Genomic DNA, 18,984 nt, shown 5'->3' on the forward strand with positions numbered 1-18,984 from the left:
GAAACTAACAGAATGGTGTGGCTGGGGGTGGTAGCTCATGCCTGTAACCCCATCACTTTGGGAGGCTGAGGCTGGCAGATCACTTGAGGACAGAAATTCGAGGCCAGCCTGGCCAACATGACAAAACCCCGACTCTACTAAAAATACAAAAATTACCTGGGCATGGTGGTGGCGCCTGTAATCCCAACTACTCAGGAGGCTGAGGCAAGAGAATCACTTGAACCTGGGAGGTGAAGGTTGCAGTGAGTCAAGATTGTGCCACCGCACTCCAGCCTGGAGGACACAGCAAGACTCTGTCTCAAAAACAAACAAACAGAAAATTAACAGAATAGCGTGCTCAAAGGTGATGCGTGTCATGAAAGAAAGAAAAAATAAAAGCAGGAGTTCAGGAAAGAAGGAGAGGACCACAGGGCTGTTTTGGGAGGCAGGGAGAGATTTGTTGTTGTTGGGTTTTGGTTGTGTTGTGTTGTGTTGTGTTGTTTGTTTGTTTGTTATAGAAATGGAGTCTTGCTCTGTCACCCAAGCTGGAATACGTGATATGATCACAGTGCACTGAAACCTCAAATTCCTGGGCTCAAGCCATCCTCCCACTGCAGCTTCCCTAGTACTTGGGACTACAGGCTCACCACACCTGGATTTTGTTTTTGTTTTTTGTTTCTTAGAGATAGAGTCTCTTCATGATTCTGTTTCCCGGGCTTGAGTACAGTGGCTATTCACAAATGTGATCATAGCACACTGAAGCCTAAAACTCCTGGTGTCAAGTGATCCTCCCACCTCAGCCTCCAGAGAGGGCTTCGGTTGTGTTTTTTTTTTTTTTTTTTTTTTTTTTTTTTTTTTTTTTTTTTTGAAACAGAGTCTCGCTCTGTCGCCCAGGCTGGAGTGCAGTGGCCGGATCTCAGCTCACTGCAAGCTCCGCCTCCCAGATTTATGCCATTCTTCTGCCTCAGCCTCCCGAGTAGCTGGGACTACAGGTGCCCGCCACCTCGCCCGGCTAGTTTTTTGTATTTTTCAGTAGAGATGGAGTTTCACCGTGTTAGCCAGGATGGTCTCAATCTTCTGACCTTGTGATCCACCCGTCTCGGCCTCCCAAAGTGCTGGTATTACAGGCTTGAGCCACCACGCCCGGCCAGGTCTTTAGTTTTAAGAGAGGGATCAGGTGAAGTGTCACCAAAAGAGAACATTTGGCTGGGCATTGTGGCTCATACCTGTAATCCCAGAACTTTGGGAGAATGGCTTAGGGCCAGGAGTTCGAGACCAGCCCAGGCAACATGGCAAGACTCCATCTATACAAAAAATACAAAATTAACTAGAGGTGGTTACACCTGACTGTAGTCTTAGCTACTCAGGAGGTTGAGGTGGGAGGATCTCTTGAACCTAGGAAGTTGAGGCTGCAGTAAGCAATGTTCATGCCACTGCAGTCCAACCTAGGAGACAGAGCAAAACTCTTTCTCGAAAAAAAAAGAGCGAGCGAGAGAAAGAGAGAGAGAGAACATTTGAACAAAGACTCTTGAAACAAGATGCATTTCACTTTTTCTGCAACAGTAAAGTTTTCAGCCGGGCATGATGGCTCACACCTGTGATCCCAGCATTTTGGGAGGCTGAGGCAGGAGGATTGCTTCAGCTCAGGAGTTTGAGACCAGCCTGGGCAACATAGCGAGATCCCATCTCTATTAAAAACAAACAAAAAAAAAAAACAGTAAAGTTTTCACTGGATGTATGAGCAGCTGCATGGACCAGGGCTATGCATCACATGGGTACCATCCGTGGAGCAAGCTCACACATGACTCTCACTAGAAAAGAGTTTAAATTCTCAGCCAGGCAGGTAGTGGTGTGAGGCTCAACTTGATCAAAAGTCAACAAACCTTTTCTGTAAAGGGCTCAAGAGAAGTAAATATTTTCAGCTTTATAGTTGAGATGGTCTCTGTCACTATGATTGGACTCTGCCATGGTAGCATCAAAGCAACCGGAGAGATACATAAATGAAAGACCGTGTCTATGTGCCAATAAAACTTTATTGATACAACAGACAGTGGCTTGGATTTTGTCCCAGGGTGTTGCTGTTTGCTGATGACTAAACGATTAATAGAAGAGCAAACTCACATGACCACAGTAGGCCAGCCTGACACTTGGTTTGCTTTGGTAGATATAAGGGAAAGAAAGTGCGGGTGGTGGCGGACATTTCTGTTTTTAATTTTTGAGATGGAGTCTTGCTCTGTTGCCCAGGCTGGAGATTGCAATGGTGCAATCTCAGCTCACTGCAATCTCACCTCCCAGGTTCAAGCAATCCTCCTGGCTCAGCCTCCCAAGTAGCTAGGACTACAGGTGTGCGCCACCATGCCCGGCTAATTTTTGTATTTTTAGTTAGAGACAGGGTTTTGCCATGTTGCCCGGGCTGGTCTTAAACTGCTGGGCTCAAGCAGTCTGCCCACCTCGGCCTTCCAAAGTGCTGGGATTGCAGGCATGAGCCACAGTGCCTGGCTGTGCCAGACATTTCTTTCTGGCCAGAGTGTAGACCTATTCTCTGTGGCCCCTCAAGCGACAGCTCAGGCAGCTGCAGGAGCCACTCCTACTTAGAAGCTTCATGTTCCCATGTCTGTTGTTCCCAAGAGATATTCAATTTTTGTTTGTTTGTTTCTGTTTTTTTGAGACAGAGTCTTACTCTGTCACCCAGGCTGGAGTGCAGTGGCGTGATCGTGGCTCACTGCAACTTCCGCCTCCTGGGTTCAAACGATTCTCCCGCCTCAGCCTCCTGAGTAGCTGGGATTACAGGCATGCAGCACTACATCCAGCTAATTTTTGTATTTTTAGTAGAGACGGGGTTTCACTATGTTGGCCAGGCTGGTCTTGAACTCCCCGCCTGAGGTGATCCACCCACCTTGGCCTCCCAAAGTGTTGGGATTACATGCATGAGCCACTGTGCCTGGCCCCGAGAGAGACTCTACATCTGCACAGATATATGCTTGGAGTCAAGAATCTCTGTACTCAAGGAAGCCAAAAGCAAGGTTTTCCACCAGGAATTTGTTGATCATTCCCCAAAATCCCAGTTCAAATGCAATATACCAGTCATGGGCTCCTACCTTTGTAGCAATGCTCTCTGGCCATTATACCAATGCCCTCCTACCATCGTAGCAACCTGGCCAGTTTAGTCGGCTCAGGTTGCCATAACAAAATACCATAGACTGCAAGTGTAGGATTTAGCAAATTCAAATCCAAAAACTGGGCTGGGTGCAGTGGTTTGCACCTGTAATCCCAGCACTTTGGGAGGCTGAGGCGAGAGGATCTCTTGAGCCCAGGAGTTTGAGACCAGCCTGGGGCACATGGTGGACAACGTAGTCCCCACGAGAAATACAAAAATTAGCCAGGCATAGTCTTGTGCACCTGTAGTCCTAGCTACCCAGGAGGCTGAGGTGGGAGGATCACCAGAGCCCGGGAGGTGGAGGTTGCAGTGAGCTGAGATTGTGCCTCTTCACTCCAGCCCAGGAGACAGAATGATATCCTATCTAAAAAAAAAACGAAAATTAACAGTTGGTTAAATGAAGCAGAGCAAATGCACACCAAGTGAAGATGTGGTGGCCATTTAAAATTATGCAAATAAGAATAGTAAGAAAAAATATATGTGTGTGTATATATATATTTTCGAGATGAAATCTCTCTCTGTCAGTCACCCAGACTGGAGTTCAGTGGCACAATCTCAGCTCATTGCAACCTCCACCTCCCGGGTTCAAGTGATTCTCCTGCCTCAGCCTCCCTAGTAGCTGGGACTACAGGCGTGTACCACCACACCTGGCTAAATTTTTTTTGTATTTTTAGTAGAGATGGGGTTTCACCATGTTGGCCAGGCTGGTCTCAAACTCCTGACTTAAGGCGATCCGCTCCCTAGGCCTCCCAAAGCACTGGGATTACAGGCATGAGCCACTGTAACCAGCCCCCAAGAATAGTAAGACTATTTAAAGACATAGAAAGATGTTCACAGACTATTCAGTGTAAAACAATAGCTTACACACAGAGAGAGAGAGAGAGAGAGAGAGAGAGACGGACAACCCATACACTGGGTGGCTTAAACTACAGAGATTTTTTTTTTTTTTAAATTCTGGAGGCCGGGCAGTTCAAGATCAAGGTGGCAGCATGGTTGGTTCTGTGAGGGCTCTCTTCTTGGTTTGCAGACAGCCGCCTTCTTGCTGTGTCCTCACTTGGCGGAGACAGAGCAAGCTTTCTGGTGTCTCTTCTTTTTTTTTTTTTTTTTTTTTTTTTTTGAGACGGAGTCTCGCTGTGTCACCCAGGCTGGAGTGCAGTGGCCAGATCTCAGCTCACTGCAAGCTCCGCCTCCCGGGTTCACGCCATTCTCCGGCCTCAGCCTCCGAGTAGCTGGGACTACAGGCACCTGCCACCACGCCCGGCTAGTTTTTTGTATTTTTTAGTAGAGATGGGGTTTCACCATGTTAGCCAGGATGGTCTCGATCTCCTGACCTCGTGATCCACCTGCCTCGGCCTCCCAAAGTGCTGGGATTACAGGCTTGAGCCACCGCGCCCGGCCCTGGTGTCTCTTCTTATAAGGGCACTATTCTCTTCATAAAAGCCCTACCCTCATGACCTTCTCTAACCCTGATCACCTCCCCAAGACCTAATCTCCAAATACCATCCCACTGGGGGTTGGGGCTTCAACATAGGATTTTGGAGACACAAACATTCAGTCCATAGCACCAGCTGACCTCACACTATTGTCAGGTTTCCAGGAGAACAAAACTCAACAGGCAACCCAATGTCATTTTTCCATGGGAGAAGGAAAAGAGTCTTTGTTTATCTTTTACTCTTTTACCAGGCACTGCCCTAAGTCTTTTACAAGATTAGGTTAATTTAATTCTCTCTCGCACACACACAAAAATGCAGTGAGGTAGACATTATCATCTCCATGTTACAGCTGAGGACATCGAGGCACAGAGAAGGTAGGTAAGTTGCCCAAGGACACACAGCTTCAAGGCGGTGGAGATGAGATTCTTTATGTGCAGGATCTCAAAGATTGGCGTCTATTCTGTGAGTCAGGAACTGTTACAGATCTCATTTCACGGCGTGGGAAATAGGCACAGAGAGGGTGAGCAACTTGCCTGAAGCCACACAGTGGTGGGACTGGCATTGTGTCACCTGACACGAGTTCCTTAACCAGCAAGCAACCCTGCCCGATCTCTGTCCTCTGCAGACAATGATGAGTGCTCAGCCCAGCCTGGCCCATGTGGTGCCCGCGGGCACTGCCACAACACCCCAGGCAGCTTCCGCTGTGAATGCCACCAAGGCTTCACCCTGGACAGCTCAGGCCATGGCTGTGAAGGTACAGCCCAGCTTTGGCTGGGGTCTAGTGTTTGGGGGTGTTGGTCCTGAGAGCCGTCTGGTAAACCCTCTCTCCCTCTCTCTATGTCTCAGATGTGAATGAATGTGATGGACCCCATCGCTGCCAGCACGGCTGTCAGAACCAGCTAGGGGGCTACCGCTGCGGCTGCCCCCAGGGTTTCACCCAGCACTCCCAGTGGGCCCAGTGTGTGGGTGAGTAGAAGGGGCTGGGAAGAAGCTGGGGCCCCCACCAGAATCTGCTCAGAGCGGGCGACTAACAGACACTACCCTGCAAGATGCTGTGACAAGCTCAATTATATAAAGATTGAACAGGCTAGCCCGGAAGGTAGTGAGTTCCCCACTGCTGGGGAGTCAAGGTGCAGCAGAATAAGCATGGAAAAGTGTCTGAGTTCATTCCTTAGGGCATGGTGGCCTGGAGGACTCAGTTGAGAAAGATTCTGAGACCTGAAGTCTGTAATTCTGTGATCACAGGGAAAGAATACTGTGATTGATTAGTGATGTCTGCCATGAGTGTGATTACTGATGTCTGCTATGGATGCTGCAAGGGGCAATGGAGGTGTGAATGCTATATCATTGGCATAGCTGTTGCAGAGGCCCTTTATTTGGGGAGCTAGCCTTCTGCGCCGCAACCTTCCCCCTTCTTCTGGCTGCTCCAGGACCTCCTGGCAGCCCATTTCACTGCTCTTTTCATTCCTCCGCTACAGTGCAGCTTTCACCCTCTACCATTTTCGGGCCCACTTGCTCTCTCTTGAGACCTCTCCTTGGCCTCCATCCTCTACCTCCACTACTCTGGGCACCACAGTCTACCCCTCCTCGACACTCTCCTGTGGCCTTGGTGATGTGGCTGTCCCTGCTCTCCCACTGCCTCACAGGCACTGCCTTCTCTGCCCTCTCCTTTTGTCTCTCATGGTGGGTCTTTAGCTAAGTTCTCGGGCTTCCCACACCACATGACCCTGCCCCCTGAGGCAAGGTGCTTGTCCGCTGGGGATCTTGGGGATCCCACAGACCATCGGCCTTTGCTGGCAACTCTTCCTCAACTTGTCTCCTCCTCTCTGTACTGACTCATTCATTCTTTCCCCAACTGTTTGCCAAGGACCTGCCTTTCACGAGGCCCTGAGCTCAGATGCAGAAGTGAGCTGAAAAACCATTTCTGCCTTGAGTTGTTCAGTCCAGCAAAGGAAACCGGAATTAATTAGACCCCTAACTAGGTTCTCAACAGAGGACCATTTCATCCCCTATAGTACATTTTGAAGTGTCTGGGAGACATTTTTGACCATCACAACTGGGATCCAGCATGGTAGTTCACTCTTGTGGGATATTGAGGTAGGAGGATCGTTTGAGGCCAGGAGTTCAAGACCAGCCTAGGCAACATAGAAAGACCCCCATCTCTACAAAAAGTTAAAAGATTAGTCAGGCATATTGGTGCACACCTGTAGTCCCAGCTACTTGGGAGGCTAAGGCAGGAGGATCCCTTGAGCCCAGGAGGTCAAGGCTACAGTGCACTATGGTTGCACCACTGCACTCCAGCCTGAGCAACAGAGTGAAACTCCCAACTCTAAACAGACAATTGGAGGCAAATGGGTTTTCCTGGCATCAAGTGGGTGGAGGCCAGGGGTACTGCTCATCGTCCCACAGTGCAAGGACGGCTCCTCCCTAGAGAATGATCTGGCCCCAAATGTCCATAGCGCCGAGGGTAAGAAAGTTTGGTCTAGATCATCCCACACTTTGGGGTTTAGGGGAAGTGTTGAGAGATGCAGTGAAGGAGAACCACAGGGTTTGGGGCAGCAGGGCTATGGGGCCGATCTAGTCTCAGGGCTCACTGCCAGGTTGCTGGAGGCTTTGACATTGGACTTGGGCTCTGAACAGACAGCATTCCAGGTGGAAGGCTCTGGGGGTGAGAAGGCTGCGCCGCCCCACCTCTGCGTCCTCCCTCTCCTCCTCCTTTCCTCCCACAGATGAGAACGAGTGTGCCCTGTCGCCCCCCACCTGCGGGAGCGCCTCCTGTCGCAACACCCTTGGTGGCTTCCGCTGCGTCTGCCCCTCTGGCTTTGACTTTGATCAGACCCTTGGGGGCTGCCAGGATGTGGATGAGTGCGCCGGACCGCGTGGCCCCTGTAGCTACAGCTGTGCCAACACTCCCGGTGGCTTCCTGTGTGGCTGTCCTCAAGGCTTCTTCCGGGCTGGGCAAGGGTGAGAGGCTGGAGTGGGGCAAACAGACTCCATGCCCTGCAAGTATCCATGCACGCGCGTGAACGCACACACACACACACACCCCCATACACACGGGGCTTTGTGCATGCCAAGAATTTACCAGAAGAGCTCCTTCTGCCCATGCATGCAGGCATTTACCCACATATGCACAGAGTCCTGGACACACAGAGGTACAGTGGCACCTGTATCTGTGCACACACAGGCTCACACCACTAACATGTAGTTGTCCACATGGCACACACCTGTACCAGTATGCGTGGGCACCCTCGTGCATTTACAGATCCCAGCATGCACACGTGTGTGTGTGTGCGCGTGCGCTCATGTCCAAGTGTGCACTCAGGCTCATGCATGCCCACATCCCTGGGGGCACTGTGCCATTGCTACATCCTGGTTTGCACAGGTGAGGAAGCACACATCAGCTGTCTATGAGTGCTCACATTATACACACCCCCTGCCCTGGGCACACTCAGGGAGATTCACACATTCCTACGAGCACACATGTGCCCGCATGAGATATTCCCCATGTGAACACACAGGTTGGCACACGCGCACGCCCCGGGTATGCTAATGTCCATTCGTCCATCCCAGCCTGTGCCTGTCCTCTCACTCCTGTGTTCACACCTATGCCCAGGTGAACCAAGGGACTCACATGCACACCCTTATGTGGTGCACACACACTCGTGCACACGGAGTCACACCAGCACATGCTCAGAGGCACATGTGTGCGTGGGCATTTGCAGCATGACTCAGAAAAGAGGATGGGGGTGGACCGAGGTGGCTAGGGAGGTCCCATCAGCCTACCTCTGAAATCCCCCACCCTGCTCATCCTGTTGCAGGCACTGTGTCTTCGGCCTGGGCTTCAGCCCCGGACCCCAGGACGCCCCAGACAAAGAGGAGCTGCTCTCGACTGAAGCCTGCTACGAATGCAAGATCAATGGCCTCTCTGCCCGGGACCGGCCACGACGCAGTGCCCACAGGGACCACCAGGTGACATGGGTGCTACACTGGGCAGGGGTGGCCAGGGAACGGGTGAGTGTAGGAAAGAGGCTGTGGACCCGACTTAGTCATATTAGTCCCCCAAAAAGGAGCACCAAGCTTCACATCCCAGCAGGTTCCCCATGTTATGTGCCGGCTTGGGACCTTCTCGTGCTTTCTCAGCCCTGGGATTTTTCTTGGGGGGTCTCTGGGGGACACATCTCCTGAGCACTCTACCTCACTCCTGGTGACAAGTCAGGCATCTTCCAAACAGATCCTGGCTGGGCTGTCACGCTCTCTCTGGGTCCCGTTTATAAAGGCACTTGGATGTGGGGACATACCCGGGCCCCTCCAACCCTGCCTGCACCCTGGAATCTGTCACCTCCTCATCTCCTAGTTGGTGAAGCCCTCCCTTGGGACCCTTTTGGGATTTAGTTCCAATGGGGCCCTAAGTGGCCTCTGTGCCACAGCTCTGCCCATCTCAGCTCTTTTGTGCATTCCTCTGGGCTGTTCTCACAAACCCTTAGCCCAAGTTAAGCCCAAGCCGCTTCCCTGTCTGAGCCTTGGGAAGGCGAGTCTTTTCTCTGTGGACACCAGCAGAGGCTCCCCTTAGGAGCCTCAGGACCCCAACCTATACCCACTCAGCATCTGCCCTGTACCGCTCTTGTGCCTGAGGTGCTCCTGGAGTTCCTGAACCTGCCTTGTCTCTAGGAATCTCAGGGATCTTCAACACACCACTTGGTAGCCGTAGGGCAGGCCTATGCCTCTGTCCCTCCTGCCCCCTCGGGCCACCCCATCAAGGTGTGCAGAGAGGGCAGTTTTGCCACAGCTGCCAGCTGCTTGCCCCTCAACTGAAGAGTCCCTGACTATGGGTCAGTCCTGTAGCCATCACCCAAGGGATCTGAAAGCCAAAAATGTATTCAACACCTGCTGTATGCAGGTATCACTCCAAGTGCTCTGTGTTCACAGCCTGTCAATGTTTATGACAACCCTGGGAGGTGTAGATGCCACTATTTATTTTATTTATTTTTTATTTTTTGAGATGGAGTCTCGCTCTTGTTGCCTAGGTTGAAGTGCAATGGCACAATCTCAGCTGACTGCAATCTCTGCCTCTCAGGTTCAGGCGATTCTCCTGCTTCAGCCTCCCGAGTAGCTGGGATTACAGGTGTGCACCACCACACCCAGCTAATTTTGTATTTTTAGTAGAAACAGGGTTTCTCCATGTTGGTCAGGCTGGTCTCAAACTCCTGATCTCAGGTGATCTGCCCACCTCAGTCTCCCAAAGTGCTGGGATTACAGGCATGAGCCACTGCACCCGGTCTAGATGCCACTATTATCCCAAATTTACAGATGGAGGAACTGAGGCTCAGAGAGGTTAGGGCACATGCCCAAGTTACAGAACTTGAACATGGTGGTTCAGAGATTCCATGGCTATGGCACATGGACTTCTCTTTATAAGCAGCCTTGGCATCCATGGCCAGCCATCCTGGGCCCCTCTGCCTTCCGAAGCCATCACTTTACATTGTTTCCCAAACAATTATCACTGAGCATGGAAACCATTACCCCAAGCTCACCCCCACTGCAGACATTTAGGACGAAGCTTCTTCACTCCACAGATTTTACTGAATACCGCTGCTGGGCACTGTAATGGAGCAACAGCAAACAAAAACAACAAAAACACCTGCCCTCGTGAGGCTGATATTCTAAAAGGGAGACACACAAGAAATCAACATATCTTATTTTATAACACATGATAAATATGATACATGATAAGTGCTACAGGGAAAAACAAAGTGAGAAATGGGATATGGTTATTGGGCTTGAGAGGCTTTCTATATTAGATAAAATGTGAGTGTATTACTTTGTATTACTGAAAGGCCCTTTTCCCCTCTAGTTATTTTTCCCCTTTGCTGGGAAAAACTGTGGATATATATATTATCCCATAGTTACTGGTATTTTCTGTAGACTTCATAAGGGCAGAACTGTGTCTGTAGGATTTACTACTGTATTGGCACCCCTTGGTACTCAATAAGAGTGGAGTGGTTGTCAGGGTCCCAGGGCACAAGTAGATCAAGACAGAGAAGGGCTAATTTTTGTATTTTTAGTAGAGACGGGGTTTCACCATGTTGGCCAGGCTGGTCTCAAACTCCTGGCCTCAAGTGATCAGCTCACCTCAGTCTTCCAAACTGCTAGGATTACAGATGTGAGCCACCGTGCCCAACCAAGGCCAGGATTTTGAGACCAGCCTGGGTAAGATAGTGGGACCCCCTCCACTCACAAAAAGTAAAAATATTAGCCAGCTGTGGTGGCATGTGCCTGTAGTCCCAGCTACTTGGGAGGCTGAGGCGGGAAGATTACTTGAACCCAGGAGTTCGAAGCGGCAGTAAGCTGTGATCACACCTCCGCACTCCAACCTGGGTGACAGACTGAGACCCTGTCTCAAAAATAGGGCTATGGTGTGCCTTTGCCTGCAATACCCACTGACTGCCAGCAGGTGTCGGTAAGGGCATAAGTCTTAACAACATTCTGTGGAAAGAAGGCCTGAGATCTCCGGAATTGAGGGGCTGGGGAACAGGAATAACTTTCACTTGAATGCAACAGCAAAACACTCCATCGGCATGTAAATGAGGCCAAACCAACACAGTGCTCCCCAAAACAAAGGCAAAGAAAACACAGATGACTTTCTGTGGGATTGAATACGTCACCCAGCCCTGGGGTAGCCTGCCATTGAGGCTCGCTGTCTTATTCAGGGCCCTGTCCAGCTGCCAAGACCAGGAAGGCACTTCAGAAGAGCTTAAATAAAGAAGGGTTTGTCATTGGCACACAGGGGGCTCTCAAAGAGAGCCAGATGCAGGAAGCACAGCGGAAGCTATCAGGCGGCTCTTCTGTCTGGTCCTTTACACTCTCCTCTCTGGCCCTGCTTGGCATCCCGTTTCTCTCACTGTCAGCTCTGGCATTCTTTTAGGGGCTGGCTTCTGCGGAAAGGCCCTTTTTCCTAACACCAGCCATCCCAAGACACTTCTGAGTGACCTTAGGGCTCCGGGTCCCAATGTCATCTGAATAATCCCTTGGCTGCTGGGTCACTGAGAGCAAATCTTTGATTCCCTTGGCCCAGGCTGGCAGGGGTCTGAGCAAGGTCCCTTAGCTGAGACTAGGGGTCTGTAGTGTGTAACAGTGGCCATCTCCCTGCCTCTCTCGGAAGCAGCCTCAGCCTTATGCCACTGAGTCTACAGATCCAGCTGACCACTGGCCTTGCGGATGAAGAACCAGACTTGAGATGCCAAGGGAAGCAGTATTTTCCTCCACTTTATTTTTTATTCCTTTTTTTTTCTTTTTTTTTTTTTTTTTTTTGAGACAAGGTCTCACTCTGTCACCCCGGCTGGAATGCAGTGGCGCAATCATAGCTCACTGCAGCCTTGAACTCCTGGACTCAAGCGATCCTCCCACCTCAATCCTGCAAGTAGCTGAGACCACAGGCACGTGCACCACCACGCCTGCCCAGCTAATTTTTGTATTTTTTGTAGAGACAGGGTTCACTGTGTTGCCCAGGCTGGTCTCAAACTCCTGGGCTCAAGTGATCCACCCGCCTCAGCTTCCCAAAGTGCTGGAAGTAAAGGGATGAGTCACTGTGCCCACCCTATTTATTGATTTTTTTTTTTTTTTTTTTTGAGACGGAGTCTTGCTCTGTCGCCCAGGCTGGAGTACAGTGGTGTGATCTCCTCTCACTGCAAGCTCGGCCTCCCAGGTTTCACGCCATTCTCCTGCCTCATCCTCCTGAGTAGCTGGGACTACAGGCGCCCACCACTTTGCCTGGCTAATTTTTTTGTGTATATTTTTAGTAGAGATGGGGTTTCACCATGTTAGCCAGGATGGTCTCGATCTCGTGACCTCGTGATCCGCTCACCTCAGCCTCCCAAAGTGCTGGGATTACAGGCGTAAGCCACCCCGCCCAGTCTATTTATTGATTTTTAAAATCAATTTCTTTTTGGGGGGGGAGCCTGCTCTCACTGTGTCACCCAGGCTAGAATGCAGCAGTGCAATCATAGCTCACTGCAGCTTGAACTCCTGAGCTCAAGGGATCCTCCCATGTCACCCTCCCCAGTAGATGGGACCACAGGCATGCAACACCACACCTGGCTAAGTTTTTGTATTTTTAATAGAGACAGGGTTTCACCATGTTACTCAGGCTGGTCTCAAACTCCTGGGCTCAAGCGATCTGTCCACCTTGGCCCTCAGCCAACTTCATGGTTTTTCATAGCACATCTTGTCACTTTTACGTTTTCCATGTATTTGTTTACTATCTGCTTTGCTTTACTAGAAGGTAAACTCCCTGAGGGGAAGGATTTTTATCTGCTCATTGCTGAACCCCCAGTGCCTCAAAGATTGCCAGGAATTCAGTGGGTGCCTAATAAACACATGTATATATTTTTGAGACAGGGTCTCAGTCTGTTACCCAGGCTGGAGTACAGAGGTGTGATCACAGCTCACTGCCGCTTCGAACTCCTGGGACCTCCTGCCTCAGCCTCCCAAGTAGCTGGGACTACAGATGCACACCAGCACTAATATTTTCACTTTTTCTGGGTGGATGAGGTCTCCCTATGTTGCCTTCTGTCCTTGAAATCCTGGCCTTGGCTGGGCATGGTGGCTCATGCCTGCAATCCTAGCACTTTGGAAGGCCGAGGTGAGGGGATCACTTGAGGCCAGGAGTTTGAGACCAGCCTGGCCAACATAGCGAAACCCCGTCTCTACTAAAAATACAAAAATTAGCCAGGCGCGATGGCAGGCACCTGTGATCCCAGCTACTTGGGAGGCTGAGGCAGGAGAATCACTTGCACCTGGGAGGCAGAGGTTGTAGTGAGCTGAGATCGTGTCACTGCACTCCAGCCTGGGCAACAGAGCGGGACTCCATCTCAAAAAAAAGAAAAAGAAACAAAGGAATCCTGGCCTCAGCTCCTGCCACAGCCTCCCAAAGTGCTGGGATTATAGGCATGAGCCCCTGTGCCCAGCCTGTTTTTCGTTTTAGATTCAGAGGATACAGGTTTGTTATTAATAGATGGGTATATTGGATGATGAGGAGCTTTGGGCTTCTGCTGATCCCTCATCCAAGCAGTGAACATAGTTCCCAATAGGTAGTTTTCCTTTTATTTATTTATTTATTTATTTAATTTTGAGACAGTCTTGCTGTGTCCCCCAGGCTGGAGTGCAGTAGCGTGATCTCAGCTCATTGCAACCTCTACCTCCCGGGTTCAAGCGATTGTCCTGCCTCAGCCTCCCAAGTAGCTGGGACTATAGGCGCCCGCCACTACGCCCAGCTAATTTTTGTATTTTTAGCAGAGACAGGACTTCATCGTATTGGTCAGGCTGGTCTTGAACTCCTGACCTTGTGGTCCACCTGCCTCGGCCTCCCAAAATGCTGGGATTACAGGCGTGAGCCACCGCGCCTGGCCTCCCAATAGGTCATTTTTCAACCCTTGTCTCCCTCCCTCTCTCCCTGCTCTAGTAGTCCTATTGTCTGTTCTTCCCATCTTTGTGTCTATGGGTAAGTAATTTTTAGCTCCCACTTATAACTGAGAACACGCCGTATTTGGTCTTCTGTTTCTCCATTAATTAACTTAGGATAATGACCTCCAGCTGCATCCATATTGCTGCAAATGACATGATTTCATTCCTTTTTATGGCTCTTTCCTTCACTTTAGAGACTGGTCAAAATCTCCTCTTTGGCCACAATCCCAGGACCCCCTACCCACTCCACATCCGGATTATTGTGGGCTCTGACCACACACCTGACCTTTCTTCCCAGGTGAGCCTGGCCACCCTTGACTCCGAGGCCCTGCTGACCTTGGGTCTGAACCTCTCACACCTGGGCCAGGCCAAGCGCATCCTGGAGCTCCGGCCGGCCCTGGAGGGTCTGGAGGGCCGGGTCCGCTACGTCATTGCCCGCGGAAATGAGCAAGGTTTCTTCCGCATGCGTCACCTCCGTGGCTTCAGCTCCCTGCAGCTGGGGCGGAGGCGGCCGAGGCCTGGAACCTACCAGCTGGAGGTGGTGAGCAACGTGGCAGGACCCTGGGGTGTCCAGCCAGAGGGGCAGCCAGGGCCACGGGGCCAGGCCTTGAGGCTGAAGGTGCAGCTGCAGTTGCTTTAGTTGGAGGAGCCTCAATGGGCCTCAGCTGTCCAGAGAAGGGGGCTTCTGGAACTGGGAAGGACTGATCCCCAGCAGTGACAGCTGATCAGGTGGAACCCCGAAACTCAGGAAGAGTGAAATGCTACACGTCAACCTCAGGCGAGCCCAGCCTCTGCCCGGGCCACTGTGCCAGCCCTGGGGGACCCCCAATTACTCAGTCTTTCCTGGAGACAAGAAGAAGCTGCAATGTGCACTCCCTGCCCCACAGCCAAGGTCAGGAAGAGGCCCTGTGGTGACCGTGTCTGGTCAATCTCAGGCTTTCACTTCTGTACTGCACTGTGGCTTGCCCTGGGGGGAGGAGGGTTGGCGGGACATGGCAGTGGGCAACTGGGGTGGGCACAGGGCTTATCCCTCGGAGCAGAAGGGTGTGCAGGGGGCCCAGACCCCACGTGACTTGCCGCATTTGCCCTCCATTTGGAGAATGCTTTTATATCAAAGTGGAGACGATAATAAAGTTATTTTGGGTTAAGTCTGCCTGCCCGTTGGCAAGTTCTTGAAGTAAGCAGATCCTGCCCTCGGGCTGGGCGAGGCAGATCTCGTGCCTGGGGAAGCAGAAGGCCTTGTGGGCTCCCCAGACTGGTAATAACGACTCATGCTTCCTGATCAGGTACTGCATACCAGACACCATTCCAATTTTTTTTTTTATTTTTTCTGAGACAGGGTCTTGCTCTGTTGCCTAGGTTGGAGTGCAGTGGCGCGATGCTGGCTCACTGTGGTCACCGCTTCCCAGGCTTAAGCAGTCCTCCCACCTCAGCCTCTCCCAAGTAGCTGGGAGCAAGGGTGAACGCCACGACACCCAGCTAATTTTTTAAAATTTCTTTTTCTTTCTCTTTCTTTTTGAGACAGAGTCTTACCCTGTCACCCAGGCCGGACTACAGTGGCACAGTCTTGGCTCACTGCAACCTCCACCTCCCGAGTTCAAATGATTCTTGTGCCTCAGCCTGCCAAGTAGCTGGGACTACTGGTGTGTGCCACCATACCTGGCTAATTTGTGTATTTTTAGTAGAGATGGGGTTTCACCATGTTGTCCAGGCTTGTCTCAAACTCCTGAGCTCACATGATCCTCCTGCTTCAGCCTCCCAAAGTGCTGGGATTACAGGCGTGAGCCACCACACCTGGCCTAAAATTTATTTTTCTTAGAGATGGGGGTCTCCCAGCCAGGCACAGTGGTTCACGCCTATAATCCCAGCACTTTGGGAGGCTGAGGCAGGCAGATCACGAGGTCAGGAGATCGAGACCATCCTGGCTAACATGGTGAAACCCTGTCTCTACTAAAAATACAAAAAATTAATTGGGCGTGGTGGCGGGCACCTGTAGTCCCAGCTACTCGGGAGCCTGAGGCAGGAGAATGGTGTGAACCCAGGAGGCGGAGCTTGCAGTGAGCCGAGATCGTGCCACTGCGCTCCAGCCTGGGCGACAGAGCGAGACTCCGTCTCAAAAAGAAAAACAAAAAAAATAGAGATAGGGGTGTCTCTATATTGCCCAGGCTTGTCTTGAGCTCCTGGGCTCAAGTGATCTTACTGCCATGGCCTCCCAAAGTGCTGGAATTGCAGGCGTGAGTGTCTAAGTATTTTAGGATGATTGACTACTTTGGTTGCCACTACAACCTCACGGGATAGATGCTATTACCATCCCCGTTCTACAGGGAAAACTGAGGCTTGGAGAAGTTAAACACCTTGGCCAAGGTCAGGCCAGGTTGAAAGTTGGGTGACCTGGTGGGGCGCGGTGGCTCACACCTGTAATCCCAGCACTTTGGGAGGCCGAGGTGGGCAGATCACCTGAGGTCAGGAGTTTGAGACCAGCCTGGCCAACATGGTGAAACCCTGCCTCTACTGGAAAAAAAAAAAAAAAAAAGCCACGCGTGGTGGTGGGCACCTGTAATCCCAGCTACTCAGGAGGCTGAAGCAGGAGAATCACTTGAACCCAGGAGGTGGAGGTTGCAGTGAGCCGAGATCATGCCACTGCACTCCAGCCTGGGCAACACAGCAAGACTCCACTAAAGGAAAAAAAAAGGAGGAGGGAAGGGGAGGAAGTTGGGCAGCCAGGCGCAGTGGCTCATGCCTAAAACCCCAGTGCTTTGAGAGGCCGAGGTGGGTGGATCACTTGACGTCAGGAGTTCAAGACCAGCCTGGCCAACTTGGTGAAACTCCATCTCTACTAAAAATACAAAAATTAGCCAGGGTTGGTGGTGCATGCCTGTCATACCAGTTACTCAGGAGACTGAGGCAGGAGAATCTCTTGAACCTGGAAAGTGGAGGTTGCAGTGAGCGGAGATTGTGCTATTGTACTCCAACCTGGGTGACACAGGGAGACTCTGTCTCAAAAAAAAAAAAAAAAAAGGTGGGCATGTTCCCGGGCCATCAGCCCCCACACTACCCTTCCTGGTTCCAAGGGGACTCCAATTCAATGGCCAGGATACTCACTGTGTTAATAAATACACAGCATGTACTGTGTGCTGTACGTGTTACACATCACAGTGTATTTGGTCTCCAACAAAGCGCTATGAGGCAGGCAGTATTATCACCCCCATTTTCCAGGGGGGCAAAATTGAGGCTGAGAGAGCTTGTGGAACTTGTCTGGATCACCCACATAGTGCGCGGTGGAGCCTGAACACTGAACGTGACTCCATTTCTTCTGCAACTTCATCCCAGTCCCTGACCCCAAACCACCAGGGTGTCCCCTAAGAGATGATGTGCTTGGTTTTCCTTTTTTTTTGAAACAGACTCTCGCTCTGTCACCCTGGTGTGCAGTGGTACGATCTCGGCTCACTGCAAGCTCTGCCTCCCGGATTCAAACAATTCTCCTGCCTCAGCCTCCCAAGCAGCTGGGATTACAGGCACCCGCCACCACGCCTGGTTAATTTTTGCATTTTTAGTAGAGACGGGGTTTCACCATATTGGCCAGGTGGGCCTTGAACTCCTGACCTCAGGTGATCCACCCGTCTAAGCCTCCCAAAGTGCTGGGATGACAGATGTGAGCCACTGTGCCCAGCCAATGTGCATTGGTTTTCATCCAGATCATTCTCTGTTGTGATGGAAACTCAGGATGCCAAGGACCGAAGACAGCATCATCGGGTAGTGACTCAGGCCTCCACCTGCAGAATTGTCACTAGTGCCTGGCACCAGACCTCTGCCCTTGGTCCAGTCCTGGCCCGCCTGACTTACCAGTGGCCTCCAGGCAGCCCATAAGAGCTTGCAGAGGGCTTCTGTGTCCATCAGCTGGACTCACCATAGCCCTGGAATCTAAGCAGAGCAAGCACAGTGACCCTTATTCTACAGACAAGCTGAGAGGTACCAGAGAGTGACCAACTGTTTCAAGGTCACCAGCTGGGAAGTACAATTTGCAGCCACCGGCTACTGCTTGGCCCCTCAAGAACTGTCTGTTAGGAGAGCTTGGGATGGCAAAGATCGCATTGGCTTCACCCCAGGGTGGGGCAGCAGCAACTTGCACCTCATCATGAAACATAACAGGCAGGAATGACTCCATCACTCCCCGAGGTTTATTTAAAAGTTATAAGGAAAGCATAACCTGGGAGGGGCATCCTTGAACTGACTAGAGTTTTGCAGGGACCCAGAGGGACACACTGGGATGGCTCAGGGTGGGCGGCAAGAAACAGCAAGTGCGAGAGGTATCCTAAGTCTTCTCTACAAGAGACACTGGCCGCCCAGGGTTGACGCTGGTCCCTGGAGCGGCAAAAGGCTTAAAATTAGGTCAACTCTCTCTTTCCAGTTGCCAGAGGGATAGGAGGTGGTGGGGGTGGAGAGGGAGGACCAACCCAGGTGCAGGGATTAAGACTTGACCCGAAAAACAGAGGCGTGGGGACAGCTGGGTCTGTAGGGCAATGGTTTTAGCGGAGAAAGACCTGGCCCCTCCTGTGCCGATGGATCCCAGAAATGAGCCGGCTCACAGTCCTGCAGAAGCAATTAGGCCGAAGTGAAATTGATGGCTGTGAAATAATAGTAACTATATGCATTGGTCTCTACCTCCAGTCCCTAGCACACAGCTCCTAAAACCCTTATGAGTTTCTGAGTAATAGGAGTGCTAGAATCTTTTGTGCTGATTTTTTTTTTTTTTTTTTTTTTTTGAGACAGAGTCTCGCTCTGTTGCCAGGCTGGAGTACAGTGGTGCAATCTCGGCTCACTGCAACCTCCGCCTCCCAGGTTCAAGTGATTCTCCTGCCTCAGCCTCCCAAGTAGCTGCAACTACAGGTGCCCGCCACCATGCCCAGCCAATTTTTGTATTTTTAGTAGAGACGGGGTTTCACCATGTTAGCC

At 51.2% G+C, this 18,984-nt stretch overlaps 2 protein-coding genes across 9 annotated transcripts in view; one reads left to right on the top strand and one right to left on the bottom strand.

Moving 5' to 3' along the window:
* The window catches only part of FBN3 (fibrillin 3), an 87,743-nt gene extending 71,838 nt beyond the window's left edge, over nt 1-15,905 (top strand). The window contains exons 59-63 of the mRNA XM_073017018.1: nt 5,195-5,323; nt 5,416-5,535; nt 7,299-7,533; nt 8,391-8,541; nt 14,330-15,905. Coding sequence (XP_072873119.1) covers nt 5,195-5,323; nt 5,416-5,535; nt 7,299-7,533; nt 8,391-8,541; nt 14,330-14,671 — 977 coding nt within the window. The 3' untranslated portion in view covers nt 14,672-15,905. The remainder of the gene's footprint in view (nt 1-5,194; nt 5,324-5,415; nt 5,536-7,298; nt 7,534-8,390; nt 8,542-14,329) is intronic.
* Nucleotides 15,906-18,187: 2,282 nt separating this feature from the next.
* The window catches only part of CCL25 (C-C motif chemokine ligand 25), a 47,215-nt gene continuing 46,418 nt past the window's right edge, over nt 18,188-18,984 (bottom strand). For all 8 annotated transcript variants that reach the window (XM_073017024.1, XM_073017021.1, XM_073017022.1 and 5 more), the window contains one exon: nt 18,188-18,621. In XM_073017024.1, coding sequence (XP_072873125.1) covers nt 18,614-18,621 — 8 coding nt within the window. In that variant the 3' untranslated portion in view covers nt 18,188-18,613. The remainder of the gene's footprint in view (nt 18,622-18,984) is intronic.

This window comes from Chlorocebus sabaeus, chromosome 6 (genome assembly GCF_047675955.1).
Source record: "Chlorocebus sabaeus isolate Y175 chromosome 6, mChlSab1.0.hap1, whole genome shotgun sequence".
NCBI classification, from domain to species: domain Eukaryota; kingdom Metazoa; phylum Chordata; class Mammalia; order Primates; family Cercopithecidae; genus Chlorocebus; species Chlorocebus sabaeus.